This window comes from Siphateles boraxobius, unplaced genomic scaffold (genome assembly GCF_051911475.1).
Source record: "Siphateles boraxobius isolate OS27281-9 unplaced genomic scaffold, OSU_SipBor_1 8, whole genome shotgun sequence".
Classification (NCBI taxonomy): Eukaryota; Metazoa; Chordata; class Actinopteri; order Cypriniformes; family Leuciscidae; genus Siphateles; species Siphateles boraxobius.
In genome coordinates, this window is record NW_027509208.1 from 37,086,232 (window position 1) to 37,107,500 (window position 21,269).

At 36.4% G+C, this 21,269-nt stretch overlaps 1 protein-coding gene across 1 annotated transcript in view; it reads right to left on the reverse strand.

Moving 5' to 3' along the window:
* Nucleotides 1-21,269, reverse strand: part of klhl29 (kelch like family member 29) — a 275,193-nt gene that overhangs the window by 156,539 nt on the left and 97,385 nt on the right. Inside the window, exon 3 of the mRNA XM_077219873.1 lies at nucleotides 15,899-16,195. Within this exon, the coding sequence (XP_077075988.1) occupies nucleotides 15,899-16,165 (267 nt within the window). The 5' untranslated portion in view covers nucleotides 16,166-16,195. The remainder of the gene's footprint in view (nucleotides 1-15,898; nucleotides 16,196-21,269) is intronic.

The following is a 21,269-nucleotide window of genomic DNA, read 5'->3' on the forward strand; positions in this document are numbered from 1 at the left end:
TATATGTATATACATGGTCTTGGACTAAACCTCTGTTGGACAGCAAACAGCAAAACTCTGTTGAAGAATAAATATATACACATATACTTGATTTACCTGGCCAAAAACACTGACCTGAACACCATTCAACACCTTTGGGATGAACTGGAATGCCAATTATGAGCCTGAACTCATCACACAACTTCATTGCTAGACCTCATTCATGCTCAAGCCTGAATGGAAGCAAATTCACGGGGCAACCCAAAAATTATATTGACTTGATATTCCAGTTAAATCACAATTAACAGTATTATAAATGTTTCTTAAGAAAATGCCTCAGATTAATAAATTACAAGACATTTCAGTACTTCAGCAGAAACAAAGCTTTGAATAGATATTACAAAAAGTGAGTTTTATAAGTTCTACATTTTTGTGTCAAGTTAAAAGATGTCTGAAACTGTGGTAATTCAAGCTTCAATTGCTCCAAAAAAGGAACATATCTCATTATGCCATTTACGTACGGGTCAGGGGACATGATTAATTTCAAATTTGTTTAGTGACGATATTATTTTTCATACTTAATCACATTTTCATGTTAAATTGACAGCACTTGTAATAACAGTGGAAGGCCTTGGAAGGACAATGAAAGGAAGTCTATTAATGCCAAGAGTTTTATATGAAGCACATATGGATACGGTGTTCAGGTATACACATATGTTGTTCATGCATTTAAGGTAGGGTGACCACCTGGCTATTGCTCTGTTGCAGGTCAGCAGACCTGATTTTGCTGGACAATACTGGACACGAGGGAGAGAACTTAGCCTACTATTATTATACTAGGTGAATAAATATTGATTTTATATAAGATGTCTTTTTGCAGTGATGTTAACATGCTTTAAATTGCCAATAGGCTTTATAAAAATGTTAATGATGGCGCTGTGAACGTCACTAATAATATAAAACTCATTTTAACAGCACGGGTCTATTCAATCTAAATAATTAAGTGAAAATAATACTCCAATCGCTAAAAAAGCACATTTCCAACTAAGCACATAAATTCCATTAGGAAAGACTAGAAAGATTAAATGCGTTCTTACCGGATTCAGTGCATCTTGAATTTATGTTTTTTTGTCTGATCTGGCAGCTTCGAGTAGGGCCTTCTCATTCATTATGTGTCTGTAGAATCCGTAGTTCACTTTCACCAGGAGTTCACTTTTTATGAGGTCCACAGTTGCGTGGTTCCTTGTCTCTGTCCACGCAGCAGTGTTTGTTTCAGTGTTTGTTTTCCCAATCTGGCTAGAACCAATAATAACGGCTGCGCTGCGCATCTTATTAACATTTTTTTATTGTAGAATTGAAATTTAAAGGAAGATTAAATAAAATGATGCAGACAAAATTAAAAGGTGGGACACTGCTTATGACTTGCGGGACGCGGGACAAAGTTTCAAATTTCGGGACTGTGGTCACCCTAATTTAAAGGGATAGTTCACCCAAAAATGAAAATTCTGTCAAGTATTGACTCACCCTCATGTTGTTCCAACCCGTAAGCCCTTTCGTTCATCTTCGGAACACGAATTAAGATATTTTTTGATGAAATCTGAGAGCTGGATCACTCCTCCATACTAGTCCATAGGCTTCTTGAGGGATAGCGTAGAGCTACGTCACACGTAGGCTCACTATTGGCCGACGCTGGTCATGTGGGTGATGCGTGTGACGTACAACAACAGATCATACGCTGTTAAACTAGTAACCTGACTCGAGGCACAGAGAGTCGTTATTTTTGTTTTTTTTTTGCACACAAAAAGTATTCTCGTCGTTTGATAAACTTAAGATTGAGCCACTGTAGTCACTTGGACTATTTTAAAGATGTCTTTAATAAGTTTTCGAGGCCGGCAAGTTCAATCCCTCAAGAAGCCTATGGACTAGTATGGAGGAGTGATCCAGCTCTCAGATTTCATCAGAAATATCTTAATTCGTGTTCCGAAGATGAACGAAGGTCTTACGGTGTTGGAACAACATGAGGGTTAGTAAATATTGACAGAATTTTCATTTTTGGGGGAACTATCCCTTTAAGGACAGAAAAGAAATTGCCACTTTCCGAACCAATGAAACATTAGAGAGATGATTATTTTTTTTATTTTTTTTTAAAGTATAAAGATAAATTGAAGACTTTGAATTAAGAAAGTATGCAAAACATGAGAGAAAGAAAAGAGCACTGAGAAAATTACCAATTAAATGAACCGTCATTGAATTCCATGGAATGAATAAATCGCTTTTGGCTAAATTTAACCAGTGCATTTTACTGCACACCCAATATTTGGCATGAGCTCATATGTAGAAATAAAGAATGAAGATAGTTAACACATCGAGAATGGTATATTATGTTTCCTGTTTTTATGTTATATTGTTGAACCCTTGTCCGTAACTTAATAACCGGAGACTCAGCCAAAGCACAGAAATAATCAATCATAAAAATCAAGTTCTATACTCCTGATGAAAATAATAAGCATTACACTACTGCTCTAATGATCATCCTAATTTAATAGTGAAAATTTATATGTCTGTATCCACTTCCAGTTCAAGTGTAATGAGATTAATATAATTTTACCGAATCTTTTCAGATATATATGTCACTTGTACTTATATACACACACACACACATATATATATATATATATATATATATATATATATATATATATATATATACATATACATATACATATACATATAGACAGATTGAAAATATTAAATATTAAATTAATAAAATATTATTTTTGATTTTTTATAAAATATTAACAACAACACAAAAAAAACAACTAAGCTGCTTCCAGTGGCGACCAACAGGAAAAACACTGCCCGTTGTGTACTGGGCTATCAAATTTCTTTGATGTGGCAACAGATCAAACAAATTAATTTGGGATTTGACCGGAGCTGTTTGGAAATGGCTTTGAACAAAGGCACGGAGGAAAGACATCTCATGGATCCAAACCCACAAGGCACAGTCAGATCCTGTAATTCATGTTTAAGACAGGAGACTGCATGGGGAAAGTAATTGGATTGGAAATTCCGTACAGTACATTTACAGCATTGTGTCTCCTGAGGACTATTGAGGAATGCCATGTGATGAGTCCTCCAAATATTTCCACCCATACTCTCCACAGACACGCACTTACACAGCACACTAAAACTGTAATGTTAAGTGCAGATAGTACTTGTCTGGAAAATATCCTGCGTAAAACTGTAAAACTAGCCTCCACGTTCAATTTGCATGCTTTATCTTCATTGTGCATGTTGAATAAAGTGACAAAGCCTCATTTACTTCCAATCATATTTTGACCTCAAGGTAGCAAAATCGTATCGTCTCAGGAACAATGGCTTCTTTCCTCCATTCAACAGCTCCACAAAGAAAAAAAATGTTTTCAAGAACTGACACAGAACAAAGATGTGTATTTAAAAGTTTCATCAAAATGGCTGAAATAGGAACATCTTATCAATAAAAGATCCAAGACAGTCAAGACGTAACGTTATCAGACTTTTGCGCGCGCACACACACACACGCATACACGGTTATGAGTTTGTATTAGAATTAGCTTCAAGAGCACAGCTTCAGCTAGCCAATCTGTAAGGCAAGAACATGAAATAGGATTGTATTAAACTTCATCTGAGGAAGGATTTCCTTTTAAATAAAGAAAGCACAGACAAGACTGTTAGATCATGTATAATTGGCAAAGCAGAACATAGAAAGGAAAAAAAAGGGTGAACTGCTTTTATACATCACTCCCGCAGTTCCTTGGTAAATAACAGTTGACCACATGTTATTCTCTACTACTATATTGCGTCAAACGACATTTTATGAGACTAATCTGACTGTATTTTGTCTGTACAATTTGCTTGTTTGGAAAATCCCATTAAATTGTCTTTTGTTCTTGATTTCCTCCAGCAAAACAGGGATTTGTGAAACTTTTTGGATGAATCTGATTTTTTGGAAGATTATTGTAGTTGTCAATCAGTTTGAAGCGTTGATCTTATTATTAACGATCTTAGGCGAGAGGATTGGCTTCATTCAGGTGCCGTGGTATTAAAATATCAAAAACAGATGAGAAGATCAACAATATTTTGACCCTCAAAAATGCCTTCTGCTTCTTTCTTATCAACATGTGAATAGTAAATTGAGTATTCAAGGCCAGAACACTAAAAAGCAGGAAACCCTTCATATTTCATCTTCCTGGCTTCTGAAGAGGAGCCGGGGTTTTTTTTGTGCCTCTTTCCATTCGAGATTTAAATGGCATAGAGCGATAGATGACAGCACATGGGACTAATGATTCAAATGCCACTGCCATGTCGTCACTTTTTCTCCTCTCTCCCCTGAGAGAAATAAACCAGCGGTAAATATCAAGAGGAAATGAACGCAATCTGTAACCTGTGATGTATAATCCCAGAAGAACCGAAGGCACCATGAATCTTCGCTTTCTCATTTGCTTCTTGTTGAATGTGTTTACTGGAACGCAACTGAAGTTGGCAGAAACCGCCGAGACTGCATGTTTTTTGACCTTCTCCTCGTATCAGTAATGAAGGGGAGCTGCTGTGTTATTAATTGCCTGATTGGTGAGCTCGAATCCATCCATGAATTGTTCAAAAGCCTCACCCGCTGAAGAGGCAACTCCCTTCCTGTGAGGATCTGTACAAATCAAACTGGAGGTTTGAAGCTTAAAAAAAAAGAAAAAATACCATAAGAGTGATCCATACCACTTGTGTCAAGTCTTCGGAAGTTTTGCGTGAGAAACAGACTAAAATTTACAGCCGTATTCACTGACAATTTTCACTGTGAGTCAGTGAGCTGAATCAGTTCAATCCATCAATGATTCATTCAGAGATCTTTTGTGAACTGGATCAACTGAACGGATCCGATTCTAAAGAATGATTCGTTCACAAATGTGACATCACTACTTCTCTTTCAAAGAAGATTTTCAATAACTTTTATTTTGGTCTATTCCTCACACAAAACATTATAAGGCCACGGAACTCTTGGAACATAGCATACAAGTCTTTGTGCATCTATTTTGAAGCTTAAAGCCTTCAGTCCAGAATCAATGTGATAACATGGAAAAGAGTGACCACAGACACAAACCAACACAGAGAGAGTGAATTACAACAGACAACAGAGTTTCCTCTTCGAAACCTCATGCTGGGAATTAGCTTCAAAAATGTAGCAGTTTAACCGCATAATTCTATGGATTCATAAAGAAATCTTCTCCAACACATTTCTCGAATGAAATCATCTCAATGACAATACTTTACAGTAAAGGTTGCAAGTCAACCAAAGTTCACGTCTCCCTGCTGAGCAGCCCGTGGCTCAGAAACACTTTGCTTCCATCATTCATTCATTTTCTGCTTCTCGCTAGCAGCTGGTCTACTTACTCTCTCTCTCTCTCTCTCTCTCTCTCTCTCTCTCTCTCTCTCTCTCTCTCTCTCTCTCTCTCTCTCTCTCTCTCTCTCTCTCTCTCTCTCTCTCTCTCTCTCTCTCTTTCTCTCTTTCTCTCTCTCTTTCTCTCTCTCTCACTCTCTCTCTCTCTCTCTCTGAAATGTGTGAGGGAAGTTAAAGTCTTGGAGTTTGCCACACGCATTAATATGAATAGCTCCTCACATCATTTTGCATACATTTTCCCTCGCTCATGTTGTGAAGACTGTATGTTTATTCAGCCTTGATATACAGTATAGCCTTTCAATGAATCCACTGATAAATCAGTGCAAAACTATTAAAAAACATTGAAATGGCAAAAGTGAATTAGAATTTCATAGAAACATGTTGGAAGCAGTTGGGGCCAATTGGCAAAGGCAATGTAACAACAGGCAAATGTAAAAGTGCTCTTCCAAAATGGAACTACAAAACAACTAAATGTAAATTTCCTGAAGGAAATGCCAGAGCTTGCAAGAGCAACATAGCATAAAAGTTATTGAATGATTCTTTAGTTTTTTTTAAAGTGCCCCTATTATGGTATTTCGAATATTTCCTTCAGTGCAGTGAGTAATATAGCTGTTGGTGAATGTAAACGTTCTGCAAAGTTTATTTGGACCAGCTTGCTCGTCAGAATCACAAACTGTAAGTATGACTAATTATTTATGTATATATTTTCTACCAGGTGTTCAAAATACGTAGTTTTGTGTTTTATATTGTGTAAGTTTCCAGCGAACCGGCTAACTTACATTATTACTGCCTTACTGAAATACTTCTGCAAATCAGCTGTGGGCCACTTTTACCTAAACTGTTTCTATTACTGCAGATTGTCTGTCATTGTTACTACTTTGAGTAAAGCTAAAGGATGAGCTAGATGTGTTTTACAAACGTTTGTCACATCAGTCATTCACGTAAGTGCTGGGCTAATGTGTACCTCAAACTGAGTAATGTATCACTGCTCATGATGTCCTTTCGACGGAGGTTCAGATTGAAAAACTAGTTCTTCCAAAGTTTCATCATCGTACTCACGCTCAGATTGATATGGTAAAATTGATGTCAACGTTACTGTCTTTACAGTGTCAGTGGTGATTTTTTTAAGACTGCAACGGAAGCTCGACTTCCCCTATAATGTCAAAAAATGAATGGTCAAATGTGTACTATTGCCTTAACATTTTATTGACTAAAAATGCATTAGAACACGTTCATCTCAGCTAATTCATAATCAGCTCTATATAGCAGGTCGGCTGACTCGATTTCCTTCTCATACATTCCCGGAGTGTCACAGTGCATTTCCCTGTTTAAGCCGAGCTTCCATTGACTTCAATGGGCTGCTTTGAACAGTTTTTTTTAGTGCTTCGAAACTGGACGGTCATTGGATAAATGCTGCGATTATGTCCCGGGGCTGGAAGAAAAGACTGCATCTCCTTTTGATTGACAGCGATTTTGTACAATAAAAATTTTCAGACGCGGAAGCTATTCGATCTCAGTCTCATCGCGGATTTTGTGTACTCGAAAGACAAACTGCTGTAACCTATTTCTTGGTATTTGCTTGGCGAAATTGCTAGCCAATTTTCATACATTTCACAGTTTAACCTAATTCCCACATTCCCTCCGTCGATGTCAGGTGCCTTTGTTACATGTGTGGGTGTTTGGATCACGGCACATCTGTCTAGTTTGGTTTTGGTTTTGTGTCTGGATTGATATGAGCTTACGCTCGTACTCGTGCATAACGTTCTGTCTTGTCGTGTGAACGTGCGGTTTCGTGTTCGCTCTGTTCACGTGTGTTTTGTGTAGCACGCGGTTTGTGTTTACATCGGCCGAGTGCTTTCATGTCATGTTCTGTGTGAACACGTGGCTTATGAGTGTTCTCATTGTTCTTCATGTCTCATTTTGTGTAAGCACTTAGCTTGTGATCTGTTTTACTGGCCATTTGCTTGTGTTTTTTGTCATGTTTGGTGTGAGCAAATGGCTTACCATGTGTTTCCTTGTGCCATGTGCTCTCCTGTCTCGACTCCCATCTTGTTACCTGATTATTGGTTCATTTGCCCCACCTGTCCTCCCCTGTTGCCTGCCTTGTTTGCTCCCAATTTATTCTCCTTGTGTTTGCAGTCTTGTGCTGGTAGCGGTAATGCACATTAAAAAGTTTTTTGCCAACCACCATTAAAAAAAAATCAGAAGATGAATTTTGTAGAATGTTTGTGTTTTGTTTTGTTTTATTTTATTAAAATAAAGCCCATCAACTCTGCACCTAGTCCTCGCTCCTTTCTCCATACTTGACAGTCAAGTTTAAAAAAAAAGATTTTCCCCTCTTTGAAAGACCAGCAGCCGCCACTGTGCAGTGTGTACGATCGCTGAGCTTTAGGAAGCCTCCGGACTGAGCTGAAGTTCAGTTATGGCAATGGCCATTTAGTTTCCAAAACACGCGCTGTAAGCGGTAGACCTATCACAACAGACTGAGCCATCTGACCAATCAGAGTAGCTTAATGAAAGGAGGGGTTTAGAGAGATGGATTCATCTGTCGAGTAGTTTGGAATCATTGAAAAATGTGGTGATGTGGAATGTATATTATGAGAAAATGAAGTTTTGTTTTTTTTACCTTTGATGCATGTAAACCTGTTATTAACAAAATGAGTAGTCTTTAAAATAGCATAATAGGGCCACTTTAATCAAAATAGGCTAAATAGCAGCACCAAAATATTTTGAGAAATGTTGGTAACCAAACAGTTATGGTCAGGGACCCTTAACTTCTTTAGTATGTAAAGAAAAAAAAAACATTTTTGGGTAGACTATATTTTAAGAAAAACGCAAAAAAAATATGCCAATAAATTAAATATATTACATATTATATATATATATATATATATATATATATATATATATATATATATATATATATATATATATATATATATATATATATATATATATATATATTATACACGTTACACTATTAATTCATTCAAAGAATTCTCTTATCAGTGTTTTGTATATACAGCCACTGTTCTTTATGCTTAATTGCTTCCTCAGGCTTATTTGAAAGGTCAGTTTTTGCTGACACAAGAGTGAAGACATCTCACCATATGAAAACATGACCGATAACCCTTCAAGAAAGATATAAACATTTTAATCATAGCCGTGAGGATTATCATTCGGCAAGGGCATTTACACACACACACACACACACACACACACACACACACACACACAAACACACACACACGATTTCTGAAGCATTTCTGAAATATTTATAATGACATCCCCTCTGGATGAATCCAATCATGTGCTTCTGCTAAGAGAAAGAAGGCCATATTCTTTGGATTCTAAAATAATATATTGGATCTTGACCTCTACAAAAAGGTATTGGGTCTCATGTATGAATATTGTGTACGCACAAATAGGTTTTGTAAGGGATAATTAAAGAATTCAAGAGTCAATTATTCCTCCTAAAGGGGTGGTATAATGCCCTTGTCACAAGATGTAAAATAAATCTCTGATGTCCCCAGAGTGTATATGTGAAGTTTTAGCTCAAAATACCCCACAGATATTCTTATATAGCATGTTAAAATTGTCACTTTTTATGGGTGAGCAAAAACACATAGTTTTTGTGTGTCCCTTTAAATGCAAATGAGCTGCTGCTCCCGAAACATAGGGCGGAGCTTCAAGAGCTCATTCTTAGCAGCTTCGATTACCTCACACAGACACGCACTGAAAATTTAAAAAACGTTTAGCCTTTAATGTTCAAACAAAGATGGAGAGACTAAAGAAGTGACAACATGTGGACAACATTTCTGAATGGTTAGTTGATGAATTTATGTAGCTTATGTGTAGTTATCTTCTAGTCATTGATTAGCATATTCTGTCTGATAATCTATAAATCGAGTTCCGGGGGCGGGGTTTATGTAAATGTAAGGTTCGTGATGTCACTAACCCGGGAGGAATGTCGTGTAGTCCCTACCAGCCGTTTGTTGTAGTCCTTAAAAAGCAATTTCTTTAAGGGAAAATATCTCCCTTTGCTTTGAACTTTGAGTGTCATAACTTTGCAGATGTTGTTTATGCTCAAACCAAAACACTGCACACAAACTAAAGTTAGAAATCAAAAGAGAAATCATAAACAACCACCGCTTTAAGCTAAGGTTATAAAAAGCACATGTCTATAAACATCTTTATCTTTTCCATAAATCATCTTTGACGTTTACACTTTTTCAACCTTACAGACGTCACTGATTAAGTATCCTGCTCAAAATAGCCTCAAATCCACTGTTATTAGTTGAGAAAAACATTGCAGAGTGATACAGAACTGCAATGCCGTCAACAAACCTGTCACGAAGGATTGGAAATGAATCAACATCCTCAGAACCGCTGTCAACCAATCAGAATCAAGAATGCAAACAATGCTGCAAACAAACGTAATCAGCACAAATGGATGCATATGTGTCATGTACCAGAAGAGAATGAAATTGCTTTCGCCAAACAGAAAACACTTGCTTTCCGTCAATTTGCAAATGGATCTGACCAGCACTGCGAGTTGACCTGGGTTAACCCGTGATTCATGCATTTAACTGATAATGGAGTAGGAAACAGACTCGGGCTGTGTGTGATGGTCGGTCTCTTGGTAGATAATCTCGAAGTAATGTTTCTTGCAATGTAGCATAACATTTTATCAGCTATCAGATGACAGCACGTCACATTTTCAGTATGCCGAATATCAACTGGAGTGATACAGATCATACAAAGTCTTATGCATGTTTATGTGATTTTGTACTAATCATGCCATATATCATGATTTATATTTAGCCGTTCTCATTCTAATGACTGATTAGGATGAACCTCTTGGTTGTATTCCTCATATGTAAATTGCTTTGGATAAAAGTGTTCTCTTTATAAATAATCAAATATGTTTTAATACTTTTATTCATTAAATTAACACTTTTATTCAGCAAGGAAACATTAGAATGATCTAAAGCGACAGTAAAGACATTTATAATGTTACCAAAGGTTTCTATTTTAAATATATGAAATTTCTATTCACCAAATAATCCTGAAAAATGTAATGTTATCACGGTTTTCACAACAATATTAACTGTTTTCAACATAGATGTTATTTTGTAGATGTCAATATAGATTATTATTTTGTGATTGTATTCTGACTAACTGTTTCCATATGTACAGCACTTTGGTCAGCGGAAGTTGTTTTTAAATGTGCTCTATAAATAAATCGACTTGACTTGACTAGACTAGATAATAATCAGAAATGTTTCTTGAGTTTCATTCTAATATCATCATATTAGAATGATTTCTCAAGGATCATGTGACACTGAAGACTGGAGTAATGATGATGAAATTTCAGCTTTGACATCACAGGAATAAATTACATTTAAAATGTATTCAAATAGAAAGCAGTTTTTTTAAATTGTAATAATATTTTACATGACTGTTTTTACTGTATTTTTCATCAAGTAAATGCAGCCTTGGTGAGTCAGAAGAGGGTTTAAAAAACATTTGAACATTGGTTTACATGGTATAATCAGTTTTGTTAGTTTTGACAGGTTCTGCCAATTAGTTGTGGGTTTCCCTCAGTGTGGCGTGTGGCGTATCTCTCTCTCTCTCTCTCTCTCTCTCTCTCTCTCTCTCTCTCTCTCTCTCTCTCTCTCTCTCTCTCTCTGTGTGTGTGTGTGTGTGTTGCACCCATTATTGACGGCCTGCATAATTTCCGCAGCATCTCACTGGTCAACAGCTTTAAGATGAGTTCATCACAGCAACTACACAACACTAAGAACCAGATGCATTGACAGCTGCAACAACATCTTGTCACTGAGCATTCAATCATTTGTTAGCAACACCCACACAGAAAATGTTGAGCATGCATTTGTGCGCCAGCAAACTAGCCAAAGTTGTGTGCTTCAAATAGTGGGATCATTCAACAGTTTCTTAAGGGATGGTAAATAAAAGATGTTCTGTACAAGATTGGAGTAGGCTTTTCAAGAAAATACAATTTCAGTCTTTCGACATCACAATTTCATGTTTAATTCAACATGTTAGTTGCCATTGAAATTTACCAAAAGTGAAAATTCAAAATTCAAGTTTCAAAGTAAATACTACATAAATGTTCTTTTTTTTAAGCGTACATTATGAAAAATACCATGGTGCAGGGATGGAAAAACTATGGTAATTTGACTGATACCATGGTGTCAAGTTAATGTACCATGGAAAATTCAGAGAATACTATGGTAAATTTTCAAAAAACCATGGTAAAAACACTTTTTGGTAACACTGTAATTTAATGGTCCCCTTAGACCAGGGGTCTCCAACACGTCGCTCGCAAGCTACCAGTCGCTCGTGGCATGATTGGAGGTAGCTCGCCAAGGGCCCGTTCACATATCGCGTCTTTTGCGCGCTCAAGTTCGTTATTTCAAATGTAGGAAGCTCATAATTGAAGCGACGCGCTCAATCGTCCAGGCGTAGATAGATGAAAAAATCCATTAGCTACTAAAACTTCTTTGTCATTGTGGAGAGCGCAGTGCGTGGTTGCATAGCAACGACAGACGCCACGGGAAAATCGGACCTAATTTTACTATTAATAATAAAATATAAGCTAATGTGCATTGTAAACGACAGTAATTTATCTTTTTTGACTCATTCTTTTTATAAATATGATTTAAAGGCTGAAATATGCAAGGTTTCTTTTTATAAATCTTTGTTGTCAAAACTTTATTTGAACTTGTAGGCTACAGTACATGTTAGTAGATAACATGTTGCAAGACATCTGGCAATCATTTTTAATGTTGTTATTTTAATGTTTATGTAAACAAAAAGTGCATATTAATGCTAATTATATTTTTTATTTGCTGGTTTTCGACATAAACTTGGTGAATTGATTTTATTGTGTTGTATTAGTACTTTTTGAACAGGATGCTGTGTGATCATTTTGGTCACTATAATCATGAAATTAAATTTACATGCCATTTCATCTCTAGTTATATAAAATCCACTATAAAATCAACTATAATTATGTGTTTTTACAGTAGGCTTTAATATGCAAAGTACAATTTTCTTGCAAAATTAACCTCTGATTCTGTACTTTTCTCTGACATTTAAGGGTGACATAGGCCTACAAAAACTCTTTTAGGTCTAAAACAGTTTAGATAGTTGTTAATATGAGAGTTATGAGACATTATTTAAGAGATTTAAGTATTGTATTACATGAGTAGCTCTCGGCCACTATCTTTTTTAAAAAGTAGTTCTCAAATGAAAAAAGGTTGGAGACCCCTGCCTTAGACAATCTGTTAACAATAAGTAAAGTTGCACCTACATGTCAACTAACTCTCATTAGAGTACAAGTAGAGTATTAATAGACTGTCTACTTAATATCTGCTAACAGTACATCTAACTTTCCAATATCAACTTATTACCCTAACAGTATACTAATACTCAACTAATAGTCAAATGAAAGTTAGTTGACATGTATATGCAGTGTTACTTATAGTCGACAGAATGTCTAAAGGGGACGATCAAAAAGTGTAACCCTTTTTATTAGTAATGCACGTAAATATTTATTGTGTCAATTACGGAACTCTAAACAGGCTCTAATAAACTTTCCCGAGCACTCGTGGAATAATGAAAGAAGGCTCTGTCAGCGGCTGTGGATTTGCGGTTATGCTCGAGGGAATAAATAAATAAACAAAGGCATTACAAACAAAATTAATTACAAGAGGAGGCGAGTAAATAAGCTGCCACACCTCTAGTTCAATTAAGAGTCGTTTGTTCGTTTTGAAGTGTCGTTAGTCATGACAGACAGTTCAGGCTTGGACTTCTTAAAGTTACAGTAGTCGCTTTATGTATCGTTAGTTGCATTGAGTTTGTCACAAAAAGACGTGTGAGCCAACATGAGGGTCCCTCTCCATCTCGCTAATTAGATACCGATCTGTCTTTCATACACGCTTACACACAAAAAGCAGAACGTAGATCAGCCAGACAAGCTCAATCACACGCCTCATACCTGTCAAGGTTAAAAACAAACACATTCCCAGATAAATATGCACCATTCAGAGTCATTAATTACACACACACAGACACAATCTGCCTTATTAGACAGTCATGTCATAACCAAGGAAAGACGCTATTGCTCTCTGCTGTTAGATAAAAACTTCTCGCTTGCCTTTGCTTTTATATTTATCTGAATAGCATCTATGAGCTGGACCGTGAGCCGAACAACACGGAGACTTTGATGACGGATGACAGAGAAAGTGGCGGTCCCTCAAGACTCTACAGTGTTCTGATGAGTTTCCTTCAGGCAATAATTAAAGAAATCTGAGGTAAACACATTCCCTACAGTGCTGGGGACTAACTAACTAAAAGTAGCGACGCTACTAACTTAAAAGGGAAGTGCTGTCATTATTTTACTCACTCTCATGTCGTTCCAAACCTGTTTGCGGTTATTTTTTCCCAGAGAAAACTGAAGTTTCAAGACATCTTTGAATTTTTTTACAAAGCTCTTTGCATATAATGACACTGCTAGCACAACAACATGGTAAAAAGTGTTGTTCTGTGTACACTACTGTACAAAAGTTTGGGGTCGTTTTAAAAAACAGTAAAATCAGTAATATTAGGAAATATAATTACAATTTAAAAATAGCTATTTTTTTAAAGCGTTTTCTATTTGAACATATGAAACAATTGACTGATTTGAGATGTCTCCTCAGTTAAACACTGCTGCTTATCATGTTTTCAGCTTTTTCTAAACTTTCTTACAAGAATTTTTGTTGTTGTTGTATTTAGTAGGGTTGTATTTAGTTGTATTTTGTATTCACGACACATCGGTCACCATATCGTTATCGGCCAAAATATGTTCCAATATTAAAGCCGATAATGTATTATTTTCTTCAGCTAGAACAGTTCAGATGCAAACTTTGGAATCATTATTGGAATCACTTTGAACAGTCAAATACAGTTATGTATTACATGTGCAGCTTTATTTCTTTGTATTATTTCTACTTTTTTGTGAAAAATTAATTTTAAAGTTAAGGAATCTTACACCGGTTCACTATAGGCTACTGTATTGTATATGTTTGATTTATGTTGAATGCTTGGGACATGGCTTTTAAAAGTGAGACTTTTGTTTTTGTAATCAGGCTCTCTAAATTAAAATTTGGATTTAGATTTATCAGCCAATATATCGGTTACTGGCTTTATCCTCATATTGGCGCATCCCTAGTATTTAGCGTAAAGTAGTTCAAAACTTTAATGACAAAAAAATCCAAATTGGGATTTATCGGCCAATATATCGGTTATCGGCTTCATCTGAATTATCAGCGAAAATGTTCAAATTGGTGCATCCCTAATATTTTGAGTAATATGTTGTTCAAAACTTTAATGACATCATAATTAAGATTCATTCAGTCAAAAGCCGTCATTGTTTCTGAGCCAGAGAAACACTAATCTGATTAAACTATATAATCTGAAAGTTTAGTTTGTAGCCTAGATATATACTTTTTACAAAAAGAGTTTTTAGTTTTAGAGTTTTCTTCAGTATGCTAAACATGCATCACAGGGACACGTCAAAGTCAAAGCAGAAATCTGCGGTCAGCGTCCAACTGTTGGCGTTCGCCCACAGAGTTAGTGTTAATACAATCTGCATAATGCTAAAGCATTTGGTTTGATACTCACAAAGCTTTCTGGTCACAGAAGTCCCGCGGAATTCAGTCAAGCGAAAAAGTTCAAACAAAAAGCGCCGATGTGAGATGACAGTAGCTGTAGTATGAGATGCCAAGATTTTGAGCCCGGATTGCTCCCTGAAGTGGGCTTCAAGCGAGGTAGAGAAAAGCTGGCAGGCCCATCTGCTGGGAGACTCTACTGACTGAAACCAAGAGAAATTACCCTGAAAACTACTACACACACCTCCGGCGACTCACTATACTAATGCAAAAGTGCCGTACACCACAGCAAACATCCCTTATTAGCCATTAACCAGAGACTCTGTGACCTCAAGTGAACAATACTTTCAAAATGTGCACGTTTTGTGGGTCTTGGCGAAGACGAACAAAGGTCATGTCAATCATGTCATTATCAGAGCGTGGGCTGCAACAGCCGCATGGCAAGTAGCTAGTAAACTGTCTTTACGCATGAAATCTAAGTGAAACAGAAGCTAATCTGATTAAACGCCATGAAGAGTGAAACAACAGTTCATGCTTTTCTCGTTCCTTGAACTAATTCTCCAGAATGGCATTCATCTCGACTCAAATAGCAAGCTGACGCCTTTTATTTCTTGCCCACAACAGACTTGACAGAGCCACGGGCTCTAGCTTAAATCGGCCCATTGCTCAGAGTTTCTCATTTGCATAATGAAAGAGAAAATTAGCGAGGAGAAGAAGAGCTGGGACCAAATGAAGCAATCTGGCAGCGTGAGCGAAATGGAAATGCAAGCGATTTGGATGCGGATTTCACCCCCTCGTTTGCAGCGTATACCTTCACAACAGGTGCCGTGGCGGATGAAGGGGGTCCCGAGCGCTTGGCGGCGAGGTCGTTGCTGGCCGTCGTCACGGCGATGGTCACGGGGGTGGGCAGGAGGGACGGGATGACCGGGAGTGGGAGGAGTCCTGGACGGTTGTTGCCGTTGGCCACGGGAGGGGAGCAGGTGCTGTTGCCCACACCATTGTGAAGGCCGCCAGTTCGGTCACGACGATCCCAGGGGCCTCGATAGTCTCTCTCAAAACGGTGGTGGTGTCTTGACATCACTTCCTCTTAGAGGATACGTGTCGCTGTCTGCAACAGAGAACACAAAGAGAGCAATAGTATTGATTATACCCTGTCAAAACACAGATAGAAAGAGAATGCAGGAAACAAAATCGAGCATCTTGGCTGGTTTGACGTGCAACACAACAAAACTTGCTGCAAACATCCCAATATCTGCCAGACAGTAGTTAAAAAAGGCATCACTTCAGCTGCGTGTAAAAAATAACACGAGCATTTAATACTGATATGAGTACAGCTCCTTTGTGTTAGGACAAACAGTTGAAGACATTTTTGGTCACTTTTCAGACTGAATAAAGAAAGATTTTTTTTTTTTTTTACTTTACATTTTTCAACATCTTTAAATAAATAAATACGATTTTTAAAAAAAGATTTGAAAAAATGAAACTAAATAAACATTCCAATTAAATAAACAATTAAAACAATAAAAAAAAATTAAGAATTTAATTAATTAGCTTAATCCATTAATAAATAAATGAATACATGAGAATGTTAAAAGAATAACTTAACAAATAAGAGTAAATGAAAACTAAATAAAAAAAATATGAATTGAGAAAATGAAACAAATTCCAATTAAATAAATAAATTAGAATTAAAATAAAAACACAAATTAAATTAATTATATTAATTTAATAAATAAACAAATACATAATAATTTAATAAAACAAACAACCTAACTAAATTTTAAAAAGGGGAATAAATTATTGATTAAATGAACAAATACATTTTAATCAAATAAAAACAAGTTCTATAACTCTTAAAATATGTATCGTTTTAAACTATGATAACCTATACAAAGAGAAAGAGAAAACTAATCCTAAACCACTTTTTCAAACAATTTGTTTGAAAAAAAAAAAACTATTTCAAACTATTTGTACAAAAATTATGACTATCCTGTTGCTGCATAACTTCCATTTTAGTCTGGTTTAAAAATAACGAGCCTGTAATACAGACAAACGTTTTCGCATATGATCAAGCACATGCACATGGCTTATTTGTTTTCACACATGAAAAATAGCCCATCTACTTATTATAATCCAGACTCTACCAGCTTTTACAAGAGGAAAAATGTGTGTTTACTTACAAGACCCACAAGGAAAAGCACAATTTTACAGGAAAACTTGCACTCTTCCAGATGGGTAAGAGATCCGTCCAACTATCCTTAGTGTTCTTAATGAGTAAACTTGTACAGCTCCAAGGCCTCATGATTTTAATTAATCTAATCAGCAGTTTTATTGAGCTTTATTGCTGATAGCTGTGCAGGACACGATATGAGAAAACAATGAACCAGCAGCGCTTTGGCTTTAGCGCTGCATGTGTTAGACACTGTGCTAACCTCGTTTTCCGTTATTTGCAGTCTCTTCTTTATTTTGTGTAATAACTCTGGAGACCTGAGGTCGAGAGTGGCGTTATTCGTTTCTCTCTTTGTACGGGAACAGATTAAGCTGTTAGTAAAATAAGCCACTTTTGGCCGTTCTGCTGTTCTGCAACAAATTCAGGATTTATTGTGCCTTGGCTAGCTGTTTTATATTGGAGTCAGCTAAACAAGACAGAAGTGTGGAATGAGGTTTACCAGCGCTGTTGTTCAGTATTGTGGCTTTCGACCAAAAAGAGTAGACTACACAGCATGAGCTAGAAGTAAGCATGAAATATATAGACGTCTATTAATATTAGCTTATCAATATGGAAGGGAACCGTAAGGAATGAAACAAATGTTGAATTGTCAGCACAGATTTAGCATATTGCCAATTAAAACAAGAGGCTGTGGACTACATATAAGTAAATAAAAACATGTATATAAGTACTTATACAAATAAGTCAAAACTAAATAGTGCAAAAGAGTAAGCCCACTTTTCAGTGGCGTTGGTCCCGGAAGTATTTTTCCCCATTCATTTCTCCCATAGGGATTTTCAGGAAGTCTTCGTTAAAGTGTTATAAGCAATGAACCAAGAAAATCGGCTACGAGCTGAATCGTAACATGACAAACTTTGATTGCAAAAGCAAAAAGTTTTTAAAATTGAACAAAAATACAAAGGTTCAAGACTGTGTTTACCGGCTTTAGTGTAGGAACTATAATCCCATGAACCATTGCAAACAGCATAATCAAACTAGAATGTACATTTCCAGAAGAAAATGTGAAGTGGTGCTTGCAGTGGCAAAACTCGCCACTCGGTTGCTAGGGTGTGGTACATGACGAGCAAACAAACATGTCTGTATGATGTTCTGGTGCTGAGAAATGGCTTATTCATGTCTTCAGGTGGTTGCTAGGCAGTTGCTAGGGTGTTCTGGGTGGTTGCTATAGAGTTGCTAGGCGGTTGCTATGGTGTTGCTGGGGTATTCTGGGTGTTTGCTAGGTGGTTGCTAGGGTGTTTTGGGTGGTTGCTAAAACCGATAATACTGGAATCATAAAACTACTCATTTACAAATGTTGATCATATATTCTGAAATCAATATAATTTAATATATATATATATATATATATATATATATATATATATATATATATATATATATATATAGATAGATATATTAAATGATATTGATATCATCTAAATTTATATCATAAATGATACAATGATAATATATATATATATATATATATATATTATATACATATATACACACACACAAATATTAAATGATGCATTACATGTTACTTTAAATAATGTACATTGTATATACATTCCACATATACATATCACCATCATCTCTTCTGCCACAGAACGCATAAAAACAAGTCAAACATCCTCCTAACATGCAAACTATATATATTTGTCACTAATGTGCTTTAATTGTCAAAGCCACTCTATTCTTCTTGCTTGCTGTGTCTGTATATTTCCCATAATTCAATAGATATAAGATAATAAAAAATAATAATTAAAGAATAATTCCAGAAACAACAATGGTCTGGTGACAGAGAGCAGCCCACTATTCACAACACATGACTGCATTTCTACAGCAAATGAGATCTTGAATCCATCCCTTTTAATTACACTAAACTAAATCACACACATAAGCACACACAAATGGAGGACAGTACCCACTAATGACACCACCGCCATAATTGTGTTGCAGGCTAAAACAACACATTAATTATTCATGGCTTATAACAGATTGGCACTGTTATATAGACGCCTCTAACATTGTAGATTCACAGACACATGTATAGATCATACTCATATCTGAGCATTGCCTTATTCTCTACATGCAATGCACTGAAAAGCAGAACAGAAAGATCAGCTTTTGCTTTGAATCACTGCAAAAATTGGGAGCAGTGACATAATATCTGAGGTGTAGTCTATTGCTGATGGAGATATGTTAAGTTATTTTGTCCAAATTAGCCATCTATTTGATATTTTTTCCTTTTTTATTGCATCTTATTGGTGATTAAATACTTTTTTTACAAATATGAATACTATCTTCCTAGATTTCTATCAATCATGAAGGGTAAATCTGATGGGCATTTTATCAGCAAACCATTCAGATCACAATAAAGCAGTTGACCTGGAAAAAACAACTCATACAGCGTATTTACACTGACAAACTGCAGCAGCTCTGGCTTATTTTCAGTCTGCTGTGCACACGAATCAACATTCACATGTGATCCGCTGTTGATCCACTGTCCTCTGTGTAAACACGAAGTATACTTGCAGCTTCATATGGGTGGCCGCAGTGTAAAAACTGCTCTAGATAGACTAATTTAACCATGATATAATTGGCTCCTAATGCTGTGAGTAATGGAAAACCCTGAAACCCCAGCTTTGACATCAAATGGATTAAAAATATACCAATTCTTATTAAAGCTACGAAAGTTATTCAGTCAAGAGCAATGAGTGATTTTCTCATTGTCTATTGTTGTTTGATTAACATTAAGCACACAGACAGAAGCAGGTTTATTAGGCTGCCGTCACTTTAAGAGCTGCACGGATCCAATATACTGTTACATTTGAGATATTTCGATATATCATGCAGCCCTTCTCCGCAGACATACAGTGCACTAGTGTTTCGTAGTTTCGTAAACACATTTGAATCAAGGTAAAAGAAATCCAGTTAATATAAGAGAGAGAGAGAGAGAGAGAGAGAGAGAGAGAGAGAGAGAGAGAGAGAGAGAGAGAGAGAGAGAGAGAGAGAGAGAGAGAGACGTAAAGAAGAGCAGCCAATATAGAATCGACTGACATTTCAATTGTAAACATGTAATGCTTTTAATGGGACGATGGAGGCAGAACAAGGCAGGCGAGTGTATTATTTTTTTGGACAGATGTGAGTGCAGGTTCCTGACGGGGAGCCTGATGATTAGAAGCGACGTTCAGCGGCACGCGTGAATGCCATTAGTGAAGGAGTAAAGGAAAAAAGAGAGAAACAGAGAAGAGGGGATATCAGTACTGAACAGTATATGAATGTGTAAAATTTAAAAAAATACTAAATAAAACACTAAAACAGCAATGGGACTAATTAACCCAAAATAAAATTCTTAAAGTTGATCAAAAGCAAAACACATGCAGAAGTTCAGGTACTGGCCGGATCAAGATCGAATCAAAGAAAGAGTGATGGAAAGGATGAGGAGAGAGAAAGTGAGACGGGCCACAGGGGGGAGAGTGGGAGAGAGAGAGAGAGAGAGAGAGAGAGAGAGAGAGAGAGAGAGAGAGAGAGAGAGAGAGAGAGAGAGAGAGAGAGAGAATATATGAAGTGTGAGTCATGCAGCGAGAGAGTGAGACAGAGCAGTGAGAAGACAAAACATACAGTACAACCAGTGGAAACCAGTAGTCTGAATCTAAACAAATAACTCTGACGAGTCGGTTCTTTTCAGTGAGCAAACAGAAACGAAACCACTGCAGTCCAATAACAGAACGAAAAGTTATTTTATGTGAATCAAACGCATCAAGCAGGATTAATGTAGCCTGATTCCTAAATGACTGACTCTGAGTCGGTTCTTTTCAGTGAATCAAACGCATACAACACAACCAGTCCAGGACAATCGATTCCCAAACAAGTGACATTAATGAGTCTTTTAATTACATGCAGCTATTTTCAAAATATATGTACAAATATAAAAACATGTATGTACACAATAAGTCAATTGTATCAA